At 39.4% G+C, this 19116-nt stretch overlaps 2 protein-coding genes across 2 annotated transcripts; one reads left to right on the top strand and one right to left on the bottom strand.

Moving 5' to 3' along the window:
• Positions 1 to 4812: 4812 nt before the first annotated feature.
• Positions 4813 to 9159, bottom strand: LOC115808033 (inositol monophosphatase 1-like). The gene is made up of 9 exons (XM_030769273.1): positions 9092 to 9159; positions 8595 to 8695; positions 8035 to 8168; positions 7570 to 7674; positions 7204 to 7249; positions 6052 to 6160; positions 5551 to 5659; positions 5173 to 5324; positions 4813 to 4931 (listed from the first exon to the last, which is right to left on the bottom strand). The coding sequence occupies exons 2-9, from the start codon at positions 8655 to 8657 to the stop codon at positions 4813 to 4815; spliced, it is 837 nt and encodes a 278-aa protein (XP_030625133.1). The 5' UTR covers positions 8658 to 8695; positions 9092 to 9159.
• A 1072-nt stretch (positions 9160 to 10231) lies between these two features.
• ropn1l (rhophilin associated tail protein 1-like) lies at positions 10232 to 12429 on the top strand. The gene is made up of 5 exons (XM_030770118.1): positions 10232 to 10362; positions 10559 to 10682; positions 10814 to 10975; positions 11410 to 11585; positions 12375 to 12429. Exons 1-5 carry the CDS (start codon positions 10232 to 10234, stop codon positions 12427 to 12429), a joined length of 648 nt encoding a protein of 215 aa, XP_030625978.1.
• The last annotated feature ends 6687 nt before the right edge of the window (positions 12430 to 19116 follow it).

The following is a 19116-nucleotide window of genomic DNA, read 5'->3' as shown; positions in this document are numbered from 1 at the left end:
GGGAAGGAAATCTGCAAAAGTAAGTGCACATCACTGTATTGTCGTTTCAAAACTGAAACACAGCGCTCCCTCTCTCTCTCTCTCTCTCTCTCTCTCTCTCTTTTTCTCTCTCTGTTTTTTTTGGAAACATAACTGGTCTCTGGTGGGTACCAGTGGTTTCCTGCTTCCGGCCAGTGTGCAATTTTTTTTTTTGGTTCCTCCTGTTGTTCTCCACGCTATCTCCCTGACCATGAACATGACATTAACAGTCCACACTTTGTCTTTCATTTCTGCGTTGACTGAAATATAGCAGCCTTTCTTCTCTAACCAAAGGAGTCACACCCAGTCCTACATGACAGTTATTTAACCGCAGAACCACTGGGGACACCTTTGAATGACTCCACTGATCCTTTGTAAATAATGATTTGATACAGCTGATAACTTTAGTTTGGTTAAAGATAAAGGGCCTGTAATTGGTCCAGACAAGTTAGATTCATCAGACACTTCTGTTGCATAAGTCATTCTTAGTACATCAAAGAACTGTATGCACTAATATATATATATATGTAAATGTGTGTAAAGATGTCATCCAGAACCGTGTTTTATGAAAATGGAAATTCACCCCAGCGTTTCCACTGAGCATTCTTCCATGGAGATGAGCCTGGAGACCAGGCAGGACCTGGCATGAACCGGTGCACTAAATCTGAACCAGACCCATTGTGTCATTGCATACTTTTGCCTGTTTCAGTGAGGTGTAGAGGGAGTGGTTGTAAGCCTATTGTGGGTGAAAAAAAAGCAACATCTTCTGAAGTGTCCACCTCTCTAAATCGCACAGCTGCACAGGACATCGCGTATAAGGCATCCCTAATGCCCTAAAACTTGTTCAGATGGTAATGGTGTGATGAGTGTTTCCAGTTTCTGAGTTTCCTCCGCTGCTTTTGCAATTTGTTGCGAACAGTTAATCAAACACTTTGAAGTAAAGATCACATACTTAATCGTTAAGTTCTTGGGGCAGAGATGTATTTGCAGACTTTGTTTATTGTTTTTTTTTTCCTTTGCTGAATGAAAGTAGGTTGCTTTCTATTGTTTTGTGATGCAGCAACCTCCTGCTTGGTTCTAAAATCTGTAGAATTTGCACTGAGCACTGCTAATACCCTCTCTTCAAAAGTGAATAGACTGCTCAGTGCATTGCCAACACAGAACGGATACAGGGGAGTCACCTCACATTCAGAATGTTGCACAACATGCATTGTTGGAAACAAAATACGGTAAGGTTCAGACAAGGCCACGCCTTCTCTTTTAATACCTTGCTATTGGCTGGGAAGTACATGCATTGGTTGTGGGAAACAGCCCCGCCTCCAGCAAGCCCAAAACCAAGAGGAAAGCAGCTCCCATCTTGACTTGATTAGAGCATGTCCCCAAATAGTGGAAAATTACAACGTGTCCAAGACACAAATCAAAGAATGCTCAATATTCAAACCAGAACGAGGCAGGATTATTCAGATATTAAGAAGAAATGACACAGATTCCAAAGAGTATGAGCGAGCGTAACCCATCATTATAGGCACGATAAAAGAAACAGAACTTTTCCCATTTCATTTACAACAAGTGAGAAAATACCCCTGACTCAGCTCTCCTTTTTTTTTTCTAATATCAGCGACTGTGAAAGACAACAGGTACAACAGTGTCGTCAGGTTAACGTCTACAGATAAGGTTGAAAGAAAGCCTACCTGATCATATTTTGTAGGGTAATAGTTAAAAGAGAGACCAGCATGTTTTTATACAGGGTCCTCTCAAACAGATTAAAAACACAACAAAGTGTCATAGCATCTTTTCTTGAAAAGATTTTCAATGAATAAAGAAATGAATGAATGAATGAATGAACAAATGAATGAATGAATGAAATTCTTTGCACCCGTTTGCTGGCTCTTAGCATGAAGATCAATTACCCTCTGAGAACCCTAACATTGTATGTGAAACACCCTTTTTTGGTTTAAAAAAAAAAAAAAAAAGGTGACGTTAGGTATTCTGCTCTACATGTGTCCTGTTTTGCAAAGTAAGCCTTGCGATAATTTTGTGATCAAATTGCTTGTAGTTGTCAGGGGCCCTGTTAGTAAGAGATCACCATTGCCGTAGCTCAGAATGCAGGAATGGCTCCATATTTGGACAAGTTCAAACTAAACTCACAATAAACTGCCAACCACACCTTACCCAACCTCGGAGAGACATGTCGAAACACATCAGGGCTCACTTGTACCCTCTCTGCCGACCACAATGCAGAAACCAGGGCTGTTATCACATGCACTGTTTTACAACTATGGTTTTGGCAACTTCTGCAGAAAAAACATCATGTGGAGTTTCTTGCAGAGGAAAACTACAGCGACATATTTAAGTTCTGTAAATCACTTTAAATATTAAGCGCAAGTTGTACAACTGACGGTAGACGTGTACAGGCATGAGACTGCTTTTCTCTCTCCGTTTTCCATTTTCGGTTCCTAACGTACCAGGCCCTGCGAAAAACGGTGGCTCGTTATGCTGAACGGCACGATCTTCAGGCATGACTGCAGCATCCATCACTTTTTCTTTTCTTTTTTTTTTTCCTAAATACCTCAAAGCTTAAAGACATATCACAGGCACCTCACTTCTAACCAGTGACAATCACTGCAAAAATATGCCCTCACGTCTTTTGGAGCTGATGACTGTCATCCTCTGGAAGTGGATTTCACAACTTTTTATTTTCATCTGCACACAGTTCTTTTTTAGCCTTACTCTGCAACACTGTGGCGACACCAGGAAGAAGACAGGGAAGATTTTCTGCAAACAAATTTTGATGAAAAAACTCAGTATAAAAACAGACGCTGAACAGTGAGAAATACTTTAAGGACACAGAGACGTCAAATATTTATTTATCACTGGTTGAAAACCCAAAAACACAGCGTTAGATTAGAACCGCCATCATACTCGGGCAGAAGCGGGCCTGGAGAGAAGATAACAACCGGGAGACACATCACAGAAGTGTGCATACAGCAAATAACAAAAAAAAGAGCCACATTTTATGTCTATAAATATTAGTATCAGAGGAATAGTTAGTTAAGATTTGGACACAACATGTGACAAAATGAAACTCAGTAGAACTGACAAAACTAACCAATAATGGCTAATTTTCTAATAATCATAATACTGTATAACATTACATTCCATAACATTAGCATACTTCATTCATACTCATACTGACACTAACAGTGACAGCTCAAAATAATGTAACTGTGTGAAACAACGGCAAGACGCGTCTTTCTAGAGCATTAAGTCATACCACGAAAAAGTGTCTCAAACTAAAATGGGAAAAAGCGTGTCTTAATCACACACGGTTAAGTATTTCACGTCTGTGTCTGGGAGGGGAGCTGTTTGAGACAATCAGTTTTCCATGACACTTTCTCACGGCTCATCTCCAGTGCACTGTAAAGCGTAGGGCGAAAGATTAAGTTCTAGTCAATGCAAGAGGAGAGCTGGACCTACACTTCAATTCATATATCCAGGTTTATGTTACCCCGCAGCACACGAGAACAGTTTTAACGTTTGTTCATTTTACCGTCTCCATCGTCGACAGACTGGGGGTGCTCCAGTTGCTAGCGTCAGTTTTTACCATTGGTAAATCTTTCTGCACACGCTAAAGGCTGCCATAAACCCTGAATGATTGCCCTCGTCAAAAGAAAAAAAAAAGGTGATAAGACAGCCAAAGTGTAAGAAAGCTTTAAAATAAATATTTTCAGCACAGTGTCACTTATCGCCCACAAAGAAAACGAATGCTTTACGAACCCCTAAGACGTGACTCTTAAGACATCATAAAAGCTTTAAAAAAAAAAACAAAAAAACATCCATTACTTTATTTGTTTCATGATCACGTTGTGAATACTCCTAAACTAACACAACATTTAAGAAAATAACTACTTAAGATAAATATCCTGAGCCTGTGTCTGTTGCATTTAACAATAACGCAGAAAATACCAAAATAAAGTTTGCTATGAATGAATGTACTGTGTACTGAGTTTTGCAAACATGTTCTTTGGCAACGGAAGGCAGATTTAAGTCCTGGAGGCATGAAATATAAAATCAACATGGCCGCAGCAGGTTGTAACCTGCCCTTTAAAAGTGTGTGTGCATGTGTGTGTGTGCGTGTGTGTGTAACTGACTTTTCTGGTGCTTTTGGCTGTGTCTGTTGCACTTGTACCAAAAAAGTTGGAGATACTTATAAGGGGGATCTGCTGAGATATGTTCTCATATACCGTAATCAGATTTCCCATATCTATTTTAATAACATCCTGAGCAGAGACAATCGTCCAAGCACTTGTGGTTAAAAGGAAAAGTACTGGAGTGTCCCTGAGGGCTGTTTCACAAATACAGAGCAGAGGGCAGAAAAATGCATAGATTCATTCACAATTCACTCAGACTTCTCTTTTGATGTACATACAAGCATAGACAGACCAGGATCTAGTACTCTGCATAGGTGAAAATAATCAAACATCTGAGAAAGTCTTGGCTAATACGATCAGTCAACCGACTGCAAACAGCCAATCAAAATGATGGGTGAAAAATTTATGGGTGATTACTCTTCATCATTAAAAATGGCCCTACATCATATCAACAACATAAACGAATGCACATATCCAACAAATGGTTATGTTTTATAATGTGTGATCAAATTCAGTCAGGGCAACTTAAGAACCCTTAGATAAAACCTTAACACAAGTGTGTGCGTCTCAGGAGGTGCTAAATCAACTGCTTCTATGCATGTCTGTGTGTTTGTGTGTGTGTGTGTGTGTGTGTGTGTGTGTTTTAGTTCTCTGCATCATCTCTTCCACATGGGAAGGGCTGGATTTTCTTAGCGATGCAGTCGGCGATCGCTCTGCTGCTTGCAGTAATCAGTCTTCGGGACATCAGGTCAAATGGCCCTCCTGATAAAAAAAAACAAACCAAAACAAATAAAAAAGCAAAAACAAAACAACAAACTCAAAACAACATCACACTCACAAATATTATTACGATTTGGAGTTCAGCACCTCGACAGTTCATGACTATCGCCTTTACGACACCGATGTAAATATCTACCGTAATGATCAATAATGACTGCTAATAATCACTGCTCCTGTAAAATCACTCACTGTGCCTTAATTGCTATATTTTTTTCAATCTCACCGCTGACATCCATGATGACCCCCCCTGCTTCTCTGACGATAGCTGCCCCACCCGCCATATCCCAGCAGTGGATGCCCATGTGATAGTAGGCGTCGGCTGCCCCGCATGCCACCAGACACATGTTCACCGCCGCGCTGCCCGGAGAACGTATCCTGAAGACGGGAAGGGTCAGCGCATTTTAATCACCATTCTGGAAACGTCGACTGCATTCCACTGATAGGGGTTCGCGGCGCTTCTTTAGGTTACGACTGTGATTTATCAGTGTGTATTATCTGCAATGGATTGTCTGATTGATAATACGTCAAAGAGCATGTTCAGGTAAAAAGGGACCCGACCCAAAGCCCTAGTTCCTACTACAGAGCTTGCTGGGAAACTGACCCGTGCACAGGGATGGTAAGGATGGACTCCATGTTAGCCATCATGGTTCTGAAATGTTCTGGGTCCTTTTTGAAACCCGTCTCTGTCAGCACTAGGGACTTGGAGATATCTGAAAAATGAGCGTGGGAAAGGGTGTGGCAAGTTAGCGCATTGCTGAATTTGTCTGTCACATCACAATGACATGAGACAGGAAGACAAGCCATCCGAAGAAGAGTACAGCGATGGTACACGCCCATTTTGGCTTCATTTCAAGTGGAAACAAACTACTGAGAACAGGGGGGAAAAAAAAAAAACAGCATGGTCGGTGGCACCCTCTAGTGGGACACTTAGGCTATTACATCCAAAAAAAGAAATGAAATGTTAAAGTATGTTTTAAAGGCTGGTTAAACTATAATATCTTGAAACATCAACATCAAACATCACAGTTCAGTAACTGCTACACACTGCACCGATCTGTTCACACTGGGATAGGAGATAACCCGTGTAACTGTGATAACTGACCTTCTTGGCCAGACACTTTAATAGGAACTCCGTTGCAGAATGCTCCTTTCCCTCGACGAGCAGTGTACATCTTCTCCTCGATGCAGCTGTACACGATCCCAAACTCTATCTGAGGAACACACGGAGAACAAAAATCAAATGGAGAGTTCAGTACAAACATTAGCCATAGTCTGACTGCGTCTGTAATGCTTAAAAAAGATTTGCTTACTATTAAACCTTTTAATTAAGATATTTAACTTTCATGTAAAAATGATAAACAACAGAGTTTTGGACAAGCCTCTATAATTCAACATATCAACAGATTAACTGTGCTGTACATAATTTCTATTTTTCTATTCTATTTTTTATAATTCAACTTCAAAACCGAATATCTACACAATATCTACATACCACACAGTTCTACTTTACAACATTGTGCTACAAATATATAATACATGGATAATTACATCAATGTAATAAATGTCACCTTGCCCCAACACCGTATTTAAAAATACCAGCACTAGGACTGATATTGTGAACAGTCACAAAGTCTGAGTAAATAAAATATTATACAGTTGCAAACCTCAGGGGAAACTGGAGAAAGTTCATGAGAATTGACAAAAGACTGTGCGTGTGAATATTGTATCTTTACAGTGGCCACTTTTCTCATTTTTAAAACCGTGACATTTGCAAAGAAGAATTGTAAGCATGTTGCAAATGACAATCTTGATAGACATCAGCTGCTCGTTGCTGTAATTCTAATGACATTAGTATCATCAGGTTCCACACAATCTACTAGAGTAGGGGAAAATGACACAGGACTGAAATAAACACGACAAAGCCTGAATGTGGCCTGAGTCTTTCATGTCATAAACTTGTGTTTTGGCATAGCATTAAAACAGTTCTGTATTTGCTGCAGGTATAATTTAAGATCATCAGAAATGTATGGATGACAGAACATATGGTCTAAGTTGAGGAGAAATCCATTCTGCAGTTTCATAATCTGCCTTCAGACCATCCACAATTCATTTTGACAAGCTAGTTTTTTTTGTGTGTGTGTGTGTGTGTATGTGTGTGTGTGTGTGTGTGTGTCAAGAAATTTGATAAATGAGCGCACTGTTTTTACAGACTATGGGGAAAAAATGTCTGGCATGATGAAGAGAATTACTGTACCTCTTTGTTCACAGTAAACCCAATAGACACACAGACAAAGGGAAACCTAAGAGAGAAGAACAAAATAGGACAAAACAATGAACACTTCTTACTGTTGTTTCATATTTTGATTAAGAGCAAGCCTATTTATAGATAAGAGCAAACTCATCAAGAGCAATGCTCTGCTTCATTATCCTTAGCACAGATAGAATACTATTGGGAAAATGTTACTGAAAATAGGAGGCTCTGTTCTTAAAACGGTCAAGAAAGAGCTAACAGATTTAAAACCTCCAGCTTCTAAAGTGTACTATACAGTTAACAACCAATATTTTGACAAGTTGAGGTTTATTAGCGCAGCCAGAGAAGAATGACATATTGTCCTTTCACCTATGAACAAAGTTGGTGGTCCCATCGATGGGGTCAATAATCCAGGTGGGGTTTTCTGTCAGAACACTGGCGGCTCCCGCTGCCACTGATTCCTCACCTATAAAACTTCAAACGTGAAATGAAATTACAGTGTGTATGTGTATGAGTATGTGTGTATGTGTGTGTGTGTGTGTGTGTGTGTGTATGTGTGTGAGTGAGAGAGGCTCCATTCACAGAGTAATACTGTCTTTGAGAGGGTTTTTAGGCAGCTGTTAGGTCAACACACCCTAAAACAAACATTCAGCAAACATAAAGAGAACTTGTTAAATTTAGAGTAGGGAAAATATTCGACTGAATCCTAGAGCTCTTTCACAACGAAGTCAAACACTGGACGTGTTTAATGTAGCTTCATAACAACCAGTATAAGCAACAACCATCCACTGAACCACCACAACAAAGCTGATTTAAAAGCCCAAGGCCGAGTACCTGTGAGTGGGGTACTTCTTCCTGATAGACGATATTATGAGCTCCTCTACTTTCTGGTCTGTCTCTGTGACAAGGTCCACAGGGGAACTCTTCTGCATGATAGAGATGTCTCGCTGCAGAGCATCACGAATCATCTGAAACAGGTCACCCACAGTAAGATCACCAGAAGCTCTTGTTTATGCTTTTTCACTGGTAGAGACCACAACCTCATAAGGCTGAGTTTAGAGAACTGATTGACCAAAGATGAGAGGTATTAATGCAGGTAAGAGAGGAATTCAGATGACACAGTTTTGGACTAACATCACATGCAAGTCTGATATTACGGCCCTTTGGCCTTTAACCTAGGCAAGGAAGTAATGGGGAATAAAGCAGGTGCAAGCTGCTGACATGACATGTGGAGGTGTAGACTGAACAGGTGGAGTTGAGCATGGTTTTCTCACTATTAATATCTCTGTTAAGAATCATATCATAATATAAAAATTAGAAGATGATAGCGATAATTATATCTTTACTGAATGAAGACTTGCTACAATCTGCCAGTCACTACTGTAGTCTCCCACCTTTCCTGCCTCCTTGGTCACCTCAAGGCAGTAGTCCATACATTCTTTCCAGGGGTCTGACATGGTGCGATCGGTTCGGAACGGTCCTGTAGAGATGGAACCTGAAATGTAGTCACCGAAATACAATCTGTGAATCATGTTCACTGTGGCTAGCGGTGATTAATGTCAAATGTCAAATATGAGATATTAAAAACATAGAGAACGTATGGGACATAGCCAGATTCGCACCACCTTCTTCCTCTGACAATCGGTGGTCCACAGTGGCGAGTTAAATGTTTAATTTTACTTGTCAGGCAATACATGCTGAACGTTGCATTTAGCCATGAAGATGATCTGAACGCAGGAAATATGGTCTAAATCTATGTCTGGTCGGTTAAAGGTGACAACAGGAGGCGGTGGAGGGGAGTGAACAGTGTCGTCTGTTGGGATGATCGTATCTGTTTGCAGCACAGACCTTATTCACAGCTACAACTCAAAATTTCAATATGCAACATTACCTGCACATGCAGCTAATATGTGAAGAATCCAGAGTACTTAATGTCCCATTGATTGAGCAACCCACCGGCGTTAAGGAGCAGTGTGAAGACAGAAATAACAGGCAAAAAATGGTTACTCCCCGACTGTTTAATTAAAATAAAAGTATCTGGGCGGAAATGGGTACCGTCGACGTGTAATAAATATTCATTTATTGTAAAAAAAAAATATATATATATATATATATATAATATTCTGCACGCCACAGCGACCATGATTATTTGTTTAATCACAGCGATTCTTATCTACATATTTCAATTGACTCGACAAGTAAGACTGATAAGATGGAATATCCTGGTTCTCCTTCTTTCAATGTGTCTTTTATTTTGATACATTTCTGTCACGCTTGCTGTAGAAAGCAAGGTTATCTGATTCGCGCTCGACTCTCGGATTGACGTTTGTTTACCATTAAACTGTAGTTAACATTTTTGCTGTTGGTGTTGATGATGATGATGATGATGATGATGATGATAATGATGATGATGATGATGATATTTTTAAAAATACTATAAATTACGATTGTTGCCCTGTCGCTTTAACGTGACGCAATAATATTCTTTGTCACGGAGTAACCCTGTCTACAAACAGATTCGTTGCTTGGCAACAAGAATATAGATGGAGAATGTTTCTGCAAAGTTAGCTTGCACCTACATTTACAATCTAACACTAGTAAATAACGAATATTAATTACACGGGAAACGCACAAATACTTGGTAAGAGATGTATTTATAAAATCTGTAGTCATTACATCTAATCATGATGTAAGCTTTTCGTCTAAAGAAGGTAAACTTTGATCAGTCGTGCCCAGCTGTATTTTTCTGTTGGCTCACTTAAAGAAAACGGAGAACGGAGGAAATGATTCGGGTGACGGGAGACACAAATTCTTGAATGACAACTTTGCTTACTGGTTATTGATATCTATGAAAATACTCCTCATTATATCTTTTTTTTCTGGCCACTATGTGTGACCTTATCCCATTTACAGTTATAACATCCAAAAAAATATTAACACGGCTTCTGTTGTTTTTAATTTAATGTTATTCATTGTCATTTCATTATAAGCATTCATCTATATTTTTTTTGCTTACATTTAGACGGAAACAATGCCTCCACCAGATACAATGTACTGCGCTCAGCAAATCAACATTCCCCCAGAACTGCCGGACATATTAAAACAGTTTACCAAAGCTGCCATCAGAACACAGCCACATGACGTAATTCAGTGGGGAGCTGCGTAAGTGCTGAGTTTCATTACGTAACTGGTGTGCATTTTATCCACTCTGACGAAAAGCAAGTCACAGCTTTTGACAGAAATAAAAGAAGATTTAGAAGGGTGCTTAAAGAAAAAGACATGTCCTCTTTATACCCCATCAAAGCTCTAGGATAGTGAATATTAAACAGAAAATGCTTTTTGACTATTATTTTTTAAGGTATTTTACAGCATTATCTAAAGGTGAAACTCTCCCTGCTAAAGAGAGACTAGAAATACCAGTGGCAACGCAAAAAACAGACACCGGACTGACTCCGGGCCTTCTCAAGGTCCTTCATAAACAGGTAAAGCTGAAACATAAACAATCATCAAAGTCCGCACAGTTTCAGTGTAGAGCATGATATCATTTTTTCTGTGTCCATATAAGTTTTCAAAATGGTCATTAATATATAGCGTTCTCCACTGTTCATGACAGCTCACACCAAAACAGTCAGTAACTAAGGAGGATTTAGAGGAGAAGTGGAAGGATCTTTGCCTGCCACAGGAGCAGCTTCACATGCTTCTGTCGCTTGGTTTCTTCAGCGCAGAAATCGACTGGATGGAGTTCTTTGCTCTTGGGTGCAGTGCACTGGGTGGGGTGAGTAAAAAAAAGAGAGGGAAATAAAAGAAAAGAAAAAAAAAAAACCGTAATGTAATGTAAAATGATATGTTTATTTGATCAGTGTGGTTTGTTATAAAATGTTTATTTTACTCAGATGTTTAAAAAAAAAATCATTTCTACCACACATATTAAATGTATGCAGATGGGATAATAATGATGTACAAACGTTAGCTGTGTCATCTCTCAGTGTGCCACTCAGTGGTAGTGTTGAGCTTCTGAAAACCAACACATGTTCATCTGTCTTAGAGTCTACAACTATAATACGCTCCCGAAAAATAGACCTGTAATTTAATCATAAATGGCACATGTGAATATATCCTGATTGTTCAGATGTGTTGTCTCACAATATAAATGTATCGTACGCGTGTATGTAAATTTATAGCTGTGTTATACTGAATGTCATTTCACAGACCATTTTGAGCGCGCTTAAAGTTGCCTGTGAGATCCTAACTGATGATCCGGAAGGCGGAGCGGCCCGGATTCCTTTTGACACGTTTGTGAGTCTCTACTCGTACCTGGCCCGTCTGGACGGAGAGATCCCTCAAGATCAGATCGATAGCTTTCTTAAGAGTCTACAGGAGCATGTGTGAGTACAGGACTATGCTACTCCTACTATTCCTAAAGAGCACATGATTTTCACTTTTACGCTACACTCTCCAAGAGTGCAATACCTTTACCACAAGAGTATACATGCTACTGTAACAAGTCGTTCCACATATAACTAAAAAATTTTCCATGAGGACGTGACCATGTTAACAGCAGATAACAGCTAGCTTTATTCTATCAAAACAATAAAAGGCAGTGTAGCACATATTAAACCAGACAGGAACAGCCCTGCCTTTAAATAGGAGTCAAGAGAATAGAGATTTTTTTCATCCTTAAAGTCCCTTGCCTAAGATGAACTGACATAAGAAACTTCATATGAATTCTCTAGAGCCTTTTTTATGTCACTCAAGATTCAATCCTACGTAGTGTGTAAGTGAGTCCAACCAATTTGCCAGCATTAGGCCTAAGTCACTTCATATCTGAGAATGCAGAGATGCAGATATATCTGCCATAACAGTGCCAGTGTTCTAACCTAACCTGATGTTACACTTTCACATTCATTAGCCATCAGACCCTGCTGAGAACAGCACTGAGAATGCTAATATTACTGTCCACTTCTCATTAGAAGTCCATACACACATAGGAACTATTGATTTCTATGTGGATCTTTGACTGTACAAGAGATAATTCAAGATATTTCATATAATCTCATGTAATAAACATAGAAATGTTCATGCAGTGGTAATATGATGATTGATTTGGTATGGCAATGTGAAATCATGAAACCGAATGAAATCATACTAACATGTGTTACTTTATGTGGCTTTAGGGCAAAACAAAACGGCATGATCCAGGTGGCCGATTTCTACAGCCGCAAAAAATAGCCGGCTTTATAAAGGACTAAGTCCATTAGATATCAGTGAATTGAGGGAGATTAGTCAGAGGAATTACTGTAAAAAGGTGTTGAATCTTGAAATCCAATAAATCGTATTAACAAAAGAACAATCAAATCTATGTTTTATTCTTGCCCAGGATTACAATAAGCCGTGAAACATTTTAGTGTGGGATATTTTTTAATTGCTCCAGATACTTTATAATTTGTTGTTTGCATACGCAAAGGAAAAGCATTTTATTGCTCACGGTGTAATCCCACCTGTTGTTTGCATTTTTCATCATTTTTCAATGAGAGATAAGTACTCACGGGAAAATTTTTATTTCTGCCCAGCAAGAAAATTACAAACAGCCTGTTTTATCGTAACAGTGACTCCTTAGTGTGAAGTGCCGCAGGATAGCGCAACTTGTTTTTTTTTTTTGTTTTTTTTTTTCTTTCTTTCTTTCTTTCTTTTTTCACTGGTTCAACACAAGCCAGATTTGCCAGAGGAGGTATGAGATTGGGCTTGTACCCAAGCTCTTCTTGGAAAGGTAATCAGATCTTTTACCTTGTGATGCCAAGTGGTTGGTTTTCTTTCTTGGCTCTATGCTCTTTGCAAACAGAAAACAGATGTCAGCATTAGCCTTTTGCTAAGGGGAAATGACACTGTTGTTTGAATATAAGCTTGTAGAACTGCCAAATCAGTTAATACTAGTGTCACATGTATGACAGACTCACCCCCCTCCTTGTCACTGGGTTCGCTTAATGCTGATTCACACAGAGTCACCTCCCTCACTCGTTATCTAGTGTGGATGACTTCAGACCATCACAAAGAAAAACTGGATGACACAGAGTTCAAGAGAATGGTATTTTTTGGATTGGTGCTGGTAACTCAGCATTAGCTTAGATTAGATTCAACTTTATTGCCATTGTGCAGAGTACAGGTAAAAAGCCAATGAAACGCAGTTAGCATCTAACCAGAAGTCCAAAGGAATAGTGTTATTTACACATAAGTTCAGGTATAAGTAAGTACTACAGCATAAGTGATGCTATATCTTACAGTATTGTACAGTGGTATTGACAGCACAGAACAATATATACAGTATACAGATTAATATATATGTGTAATATATTAAATATGTCATAGAGGTGTAGTGGACAGAGTAGGAAAGGGGGCGCATATATAAGGGTTGTATGTACAGTATAGACAAAATATGTACAGTTGGTTGTATGTACAATATAAATAATCTGATCAGTGTGAGAGGTTCAGCATGTGCAACAATGAACAGTGCAAATATAAAAGTACTGAGACAGTGTAGTAATGAGTGCAATAAAGCTTAGCGTGTTTATGTTGATCACAAAGCCGTTTAGACTCTGCCAAAAAATGCCCAGTTTGCATTCATTTTTGATGAATGTTTGCCAAACGTCTACCTCTTGTGATGATACTAACAGATGCATGAGGTATCATTTAGGCTATGTTTTGAAATCTGAAATGAAAAAAAAAAAAAGTCTAAAAATTGGCATCTGAAATGGAAAAGAATATTTTAAAATGAACTGTACCCCTGAAATCCATTCTTTAGACACAGGTAGAACACCACATTATCACCTCACTGAAGAATACAACTAGGCTATGTTAATGTCCATCTTTAGCCAACTCAACAGCATTAATGACAGTCACGGTCTAGGGATAATGATGTACCGTCGTACTGTGTTGATTTACTTTGTTAATACCATCTGATGTGCCCTACCATTGCATGTATCATTGCACAACAGTTTTTGCTGTCGCCAGGCAACTTTGCTTACCTACAGTGTATTGGGCTTAATAGGTGAATATCTCTATATAAGTAACTGTATTCGTGTTCTGAGTTGTCTCAGAATTTGCCAAGTGGGCAAAGTGAGAAATGAGAACCATTCGTTTGTTTTATTATGTAAGTGTGTGCATGTGTGTGCGTGTGTGTGCGTGCGTGTGTGTGTGTGTGCGTGTGTCTTAGTCAGAGACCAAAGATGAACAGAAGATGCATGCACTAGGTTATTTCCTACTTGTTTAGATACAATGCCGAGCAGCATCATAACTCTGGCCTCCTCAGTCCATAACTGCTTGCAAGACAATTTAAGACAAATGTTCCAAACTTGCCTCCATTATGTTGAGCAAGAGTGATTCCATACGCACAAGTCCACATGAATTACGCCAGAACCTTCCATGCACTGCTGCTAACTTAAATTCACTCTTTTATTTTTATTGTTGTGGTCTTGACATAAAATCTCAAACTTGACCTTTTGAGCTGCTGTGAATGGATTCTGAGAAACCGCTGCTCCTCAGGGACATAATGTTGCTTGCAGAGAGACTGTGGGTACGATGATGTAACAGTGTGAGTTAAGAACAGGAGGGGACCAGGAGTACAGAGGCGCACAGTGTGTGCAGCGGTTATGAGCGAGGCTTGAGGGAGAAGTGAAAACAGGGCCAGACCTGTATGTAGGTATGTGAAGACGTTCCCACCAAAAAAGCTTGTTGATCAAATATTTATATTTTTTTACCTCCACACCCAGAATTGAAGTTGAAACAAGCGGAGCCAACTGATAAATTAAGCCATTGGAAGAGAAGTAAACTAATACAGTACTGTTAGGGGGAGCTAATTTCTTACGTGAGAAATAAGAAATGTGAATTTTGCAATGAATACTTGATGTTTTTGTTTTCTTATACTTTCAGAGACCGGCAGGGAGGAATGGTGCAACCCTCAAACTTCACTGGCCTCGGCAGTAAAAAGACAGAGCAGAGCTCGGGCTAGACAGATCTCACACTCACCCTCACTCTTACATCTCAAGGTCTTATTTCAGTACGGTATTGAATACAGGGAAATATTCCAGTAAGCCTTATACACAGTATATATTTCATCTGAATAAAAAGTCATCCAAGAGAGTAAAGTTTTCGAGGTTTTCTTCTATCAGAGACAAATAACTGCTTCAACAACATCCTGATGTTGTCACGGCTGGTGGTGTGGTGCAGGACCCAAGTGCAAAGACACGATGGTTGACAGTGATAAACAGAAGACTTTACTTAAAATGAAGATAAAAATACAAGTGCAAACTAATAAAAGCCAATAACAAAAAGGTGCAGCATGACAGAGTGCTCTAAAACACAAACAACAATAGACAAAGACAAGGCAAACACTAGGACTTAAATAGAAGGAAAACTAATCAGGGCAAAACAGGATTGGGCGAAATTAACAAGGTAATAATCAGACAAACGGGAACAGGTGAGGGGCGGAGACAGGCACAGAACAAGAGCACAAAGACATGGCAAACTAAAAGTCCAAAATGGCGGTGCAGGTTGTGACAGATGTGAACTCATAACAGCAGTGCTACAGATGTTTTTGTTTTATTGATTTGTTTTTTTTTTGTTTCATTTTTTTCCCTAAGTAGACAAAAACAGCATTATGGGGTTTTCCAAGTTCTTGCTGCGGAATATTCTGGACTATAACTGCTTTCTGTTTCCGGTGCTTGGCAACGTTATTTTCTGTAATATACCGAGTCATAGTTCTTACAAACCTGGTTTTGTAAAGGGGGAATTCTAAGGACACTGCTTTATCTTTGCTCAAAATGAATGATTACTTTAGCACCCTGCATTTTCAAGCCCCACCCAGCTTGTGTTTCCTGGAAAGTCCTAACATAGAGCACACATCCATATTCTCATTTCCTATACACTGCATATATTGGCAGGTACAAGGGACAGACATTACTGTTCTAATGCAGTAACAACTGATCAGAAATTTCTGTTTCCAAGATGCGAAGGGAACACGGTACTTATGGCGTATTAGAGGGAAACTCCATGATTGGGTCCAATTAGGTCCACCTTTTGTTCACTGGGTGGTTCTTAGTCTGCTTTGCTCAAGCTATCAAGGGCACACTTTGTGTATCCCTTCATAATTCTAGCACTTGGTAATTAGCTCATTGACCCACACAGTTAAGTGAGAGTAATTACGCTAATTTCTGTTAAACAACAAACAAGCCTTTTTTTTCCTTCATTTTGAAAATGGCATTTGCAGAAGGGTGACAGTGACAACATGTTTGTTGTTGCTGATGTTGTTTAAAACCAAAAGAAGCAGTGACTTTTGAAACATTTATGTACGACGTAAGTCCAAAGAATCTCAAAGAATTTCTCAAAGAATCATTTCGACAGAACCCTTGAAAGGGTGCATGCATCCTCAGTAAAAAAAAATGTTTGGTTTCCCTGCCTGAGCAAACTGACAATGCAAATAACCTATTGGTTGCAGGACTGGAATGTTAAGTCCATCCTGAACAGGATCAGATGATATCTGAAAATATACTGATGCAAAACAGTAATAACAGATACAATACTAATGTGTATTTTTGACACATTATTGGGGTTTCAATATTGCTTATGAAATTTAAGTAATATAGAAGTATGGCACTGTAGTTTGGTCCTGGCAAAAAACAACAACAACAACAAAACCAGTTTTCCCAGTCATGATACAACGTAAAGGTTTAGGCCCAGCTCTGTAGGAAAGTGCTCACGGGATCTCAGGGAACCTTTTACTCAGGGGGATTTTTATTCTCTCTCTGATTGGCCGTCTGGGGGATTTATCGACCAGGACCGCTCAGATTGCTGAGCTAATACAGTTGTCTAAGCCGGTGTGGATGAGGAACGACACAGCTCTGTCAGTGTCTAAGTTCGAGAGACACCCCCCCGACACACACACACACACACACACATACTGACCAGCCCTCATTCACACCTCTAAATGAAGCTGGCACTCGCGTGGCCTCAGTAAATTGGCTGCTGCTGAGAATGAACAGCTCTCTGCTTTGCTTCACCAATGTCCAGCTCAGAGTATCACTAAACTGGACTTTTGGCATAGACATGTGACTCTTTGCCAGGTGTGGAGTTTTATTTTCCAGTGAACACATATATATATATCAGGCCAGTATTCTAGTATTTGAATCATTAGGATAAATGATCGATGAATGTATAACGGTACTTCCATCATAGTAATCTCATAGCAGTACACTGTGTGTAAATTTAATATGAAAATAATACGAAAATATTTCAGAATAGCTCATCATGACTGACGGCTTCAGGTTAACTGTGGTTACAGATGTAATGATTCTTGGATATGACTTTGATACTTGCAGTATGGTCCCTTGTCTTGCGTGGTGGATTTTTGTTGTGTTGCGTATTTAGGTGAACAACGTGCAGCTGTTCAGGGAAGACAGAGAAGAGTGGGTGTCTAAAACCAATTTCACAGCTGTGAAGAACTAAACGCCCAGCGAATTATTCACAGCATTTACGCTTATCTGTGAATTTTAAGGAACTAAAAGTGCAGTGACGAGGGGTAAGGGCCAGACTTACAGTAAGGAACACCCATCCCGGACAGTGTGCCCTACACAAATGTGCAGTTATGTCTCACAAGAAAGCGAAAGTGATGAAGATTTCTTCGAGAAGAATGATAATGCTTGTAGGCACTAAATACCACCCATGCTAATTGCCAGTTTATTTACCTGTTGTATATATTCGACGGGACCGTATATGATTTTGTCGAGGGAAAGATATACACGACGGGTGTGTAAAGTCGAGTGTCTAAATTTGGCATATATGTTTACCCCGGAAGAAAATAAGAAAATAACCATTTAACAGTAGCAATCATCTTGTTTATTCTTCTGTTTATACAGTATACGTAGAGGGGCGTGGCAGTGCAGGTTACACTCAAATTAGTTGTCTACAGAACAACCCATTTCAGGACACTGTTTAAGACGTCATGAAACTTCTCATGAACCTCCTTATGACTGAATCAGTCAATCAGTTTATGATTGAAAAAAAAAAAAAAACATTTAATATAGCCTAGTGAAAAACGTAGAGAGTTCAGGAAGTAAGATAATCAAAAACTATGGATACGTTTTCAAAGCTTTTACGTGTTGCAAGTAACTTGAAACTTCACAGCAGCAACGTCGAATTTGCATTGGACTAGGCTATAGACAGTCGTTTCTGAGCGAGTTAAACCATGTGTGACGAATGGGCATTCCCGGTGAGCTCTGTCACCCTGTTCAGGAAACCCCCATAATAAGAACGAAACCATGCCATTACTTTAAACATTTGAAGAGCAGCCCTTTTCTTTTAAAGTGGTCTATTCTGAGTTGAGTATCTATTCTAGATAGTAATTGTCTCTCACACAACCAAAACGAAAGCACGCATACACGGTGAATGATTTGTTTTTTTGTTTTTGTTTTTAAACAAATAATACGCTCTCTGAGCTGAGCAACTGTTGCTTCAATCGTAATCTGGCGATCAAAAATCTGTTTCGAGTCCAACCACTCGCTGGGAGAATTAATCGTTTTGGCCAGAGTGCATGGATAGAGGTTAGGAGAAGGAAGGCACGGGAGGAGGAGAGCATCTAATCGGATTATGGAGCTACAGTAGGTAAACCACGTGTTTCACTCTGTAACGGCTCTAGCGGCTATACAGCAGTTTTACTTTCAGTCGTGCTTGTGTATACCAAAACAGCCACCAGGACCAGGAGACAAACGAACTATTTAATGGGTTTTTTAAAATGTTTTTGAGAGGGTTTTTCTTTGTTTGTTTTTATGAATTACGGTGAAAATTTTTAACTCGTACATCCTCTGGCTACACATCAATCGTCCTGGTCCCAGGGACTTACCCTTTTTAATTAATCTCAAATGAAGAGTG

This window comes from Chanos chanos, chromosome 3, assembly GCF_902362185.1.
Source record: "Chanos chanos chromosome 3, fChaCha1.1, whole genome shotgun sequence".
NCBI classification, from domain to species: Eukaryota; Metazoa; Chordata; class Actinopteri; order Gonorynchiformes; family Chanidae; genus Chanos; species Chanos chanos.
Note: the sequence above shows the minus strand (reverse complement) of the source record. Positions and strands in the feature narration are given on the sequence as shown.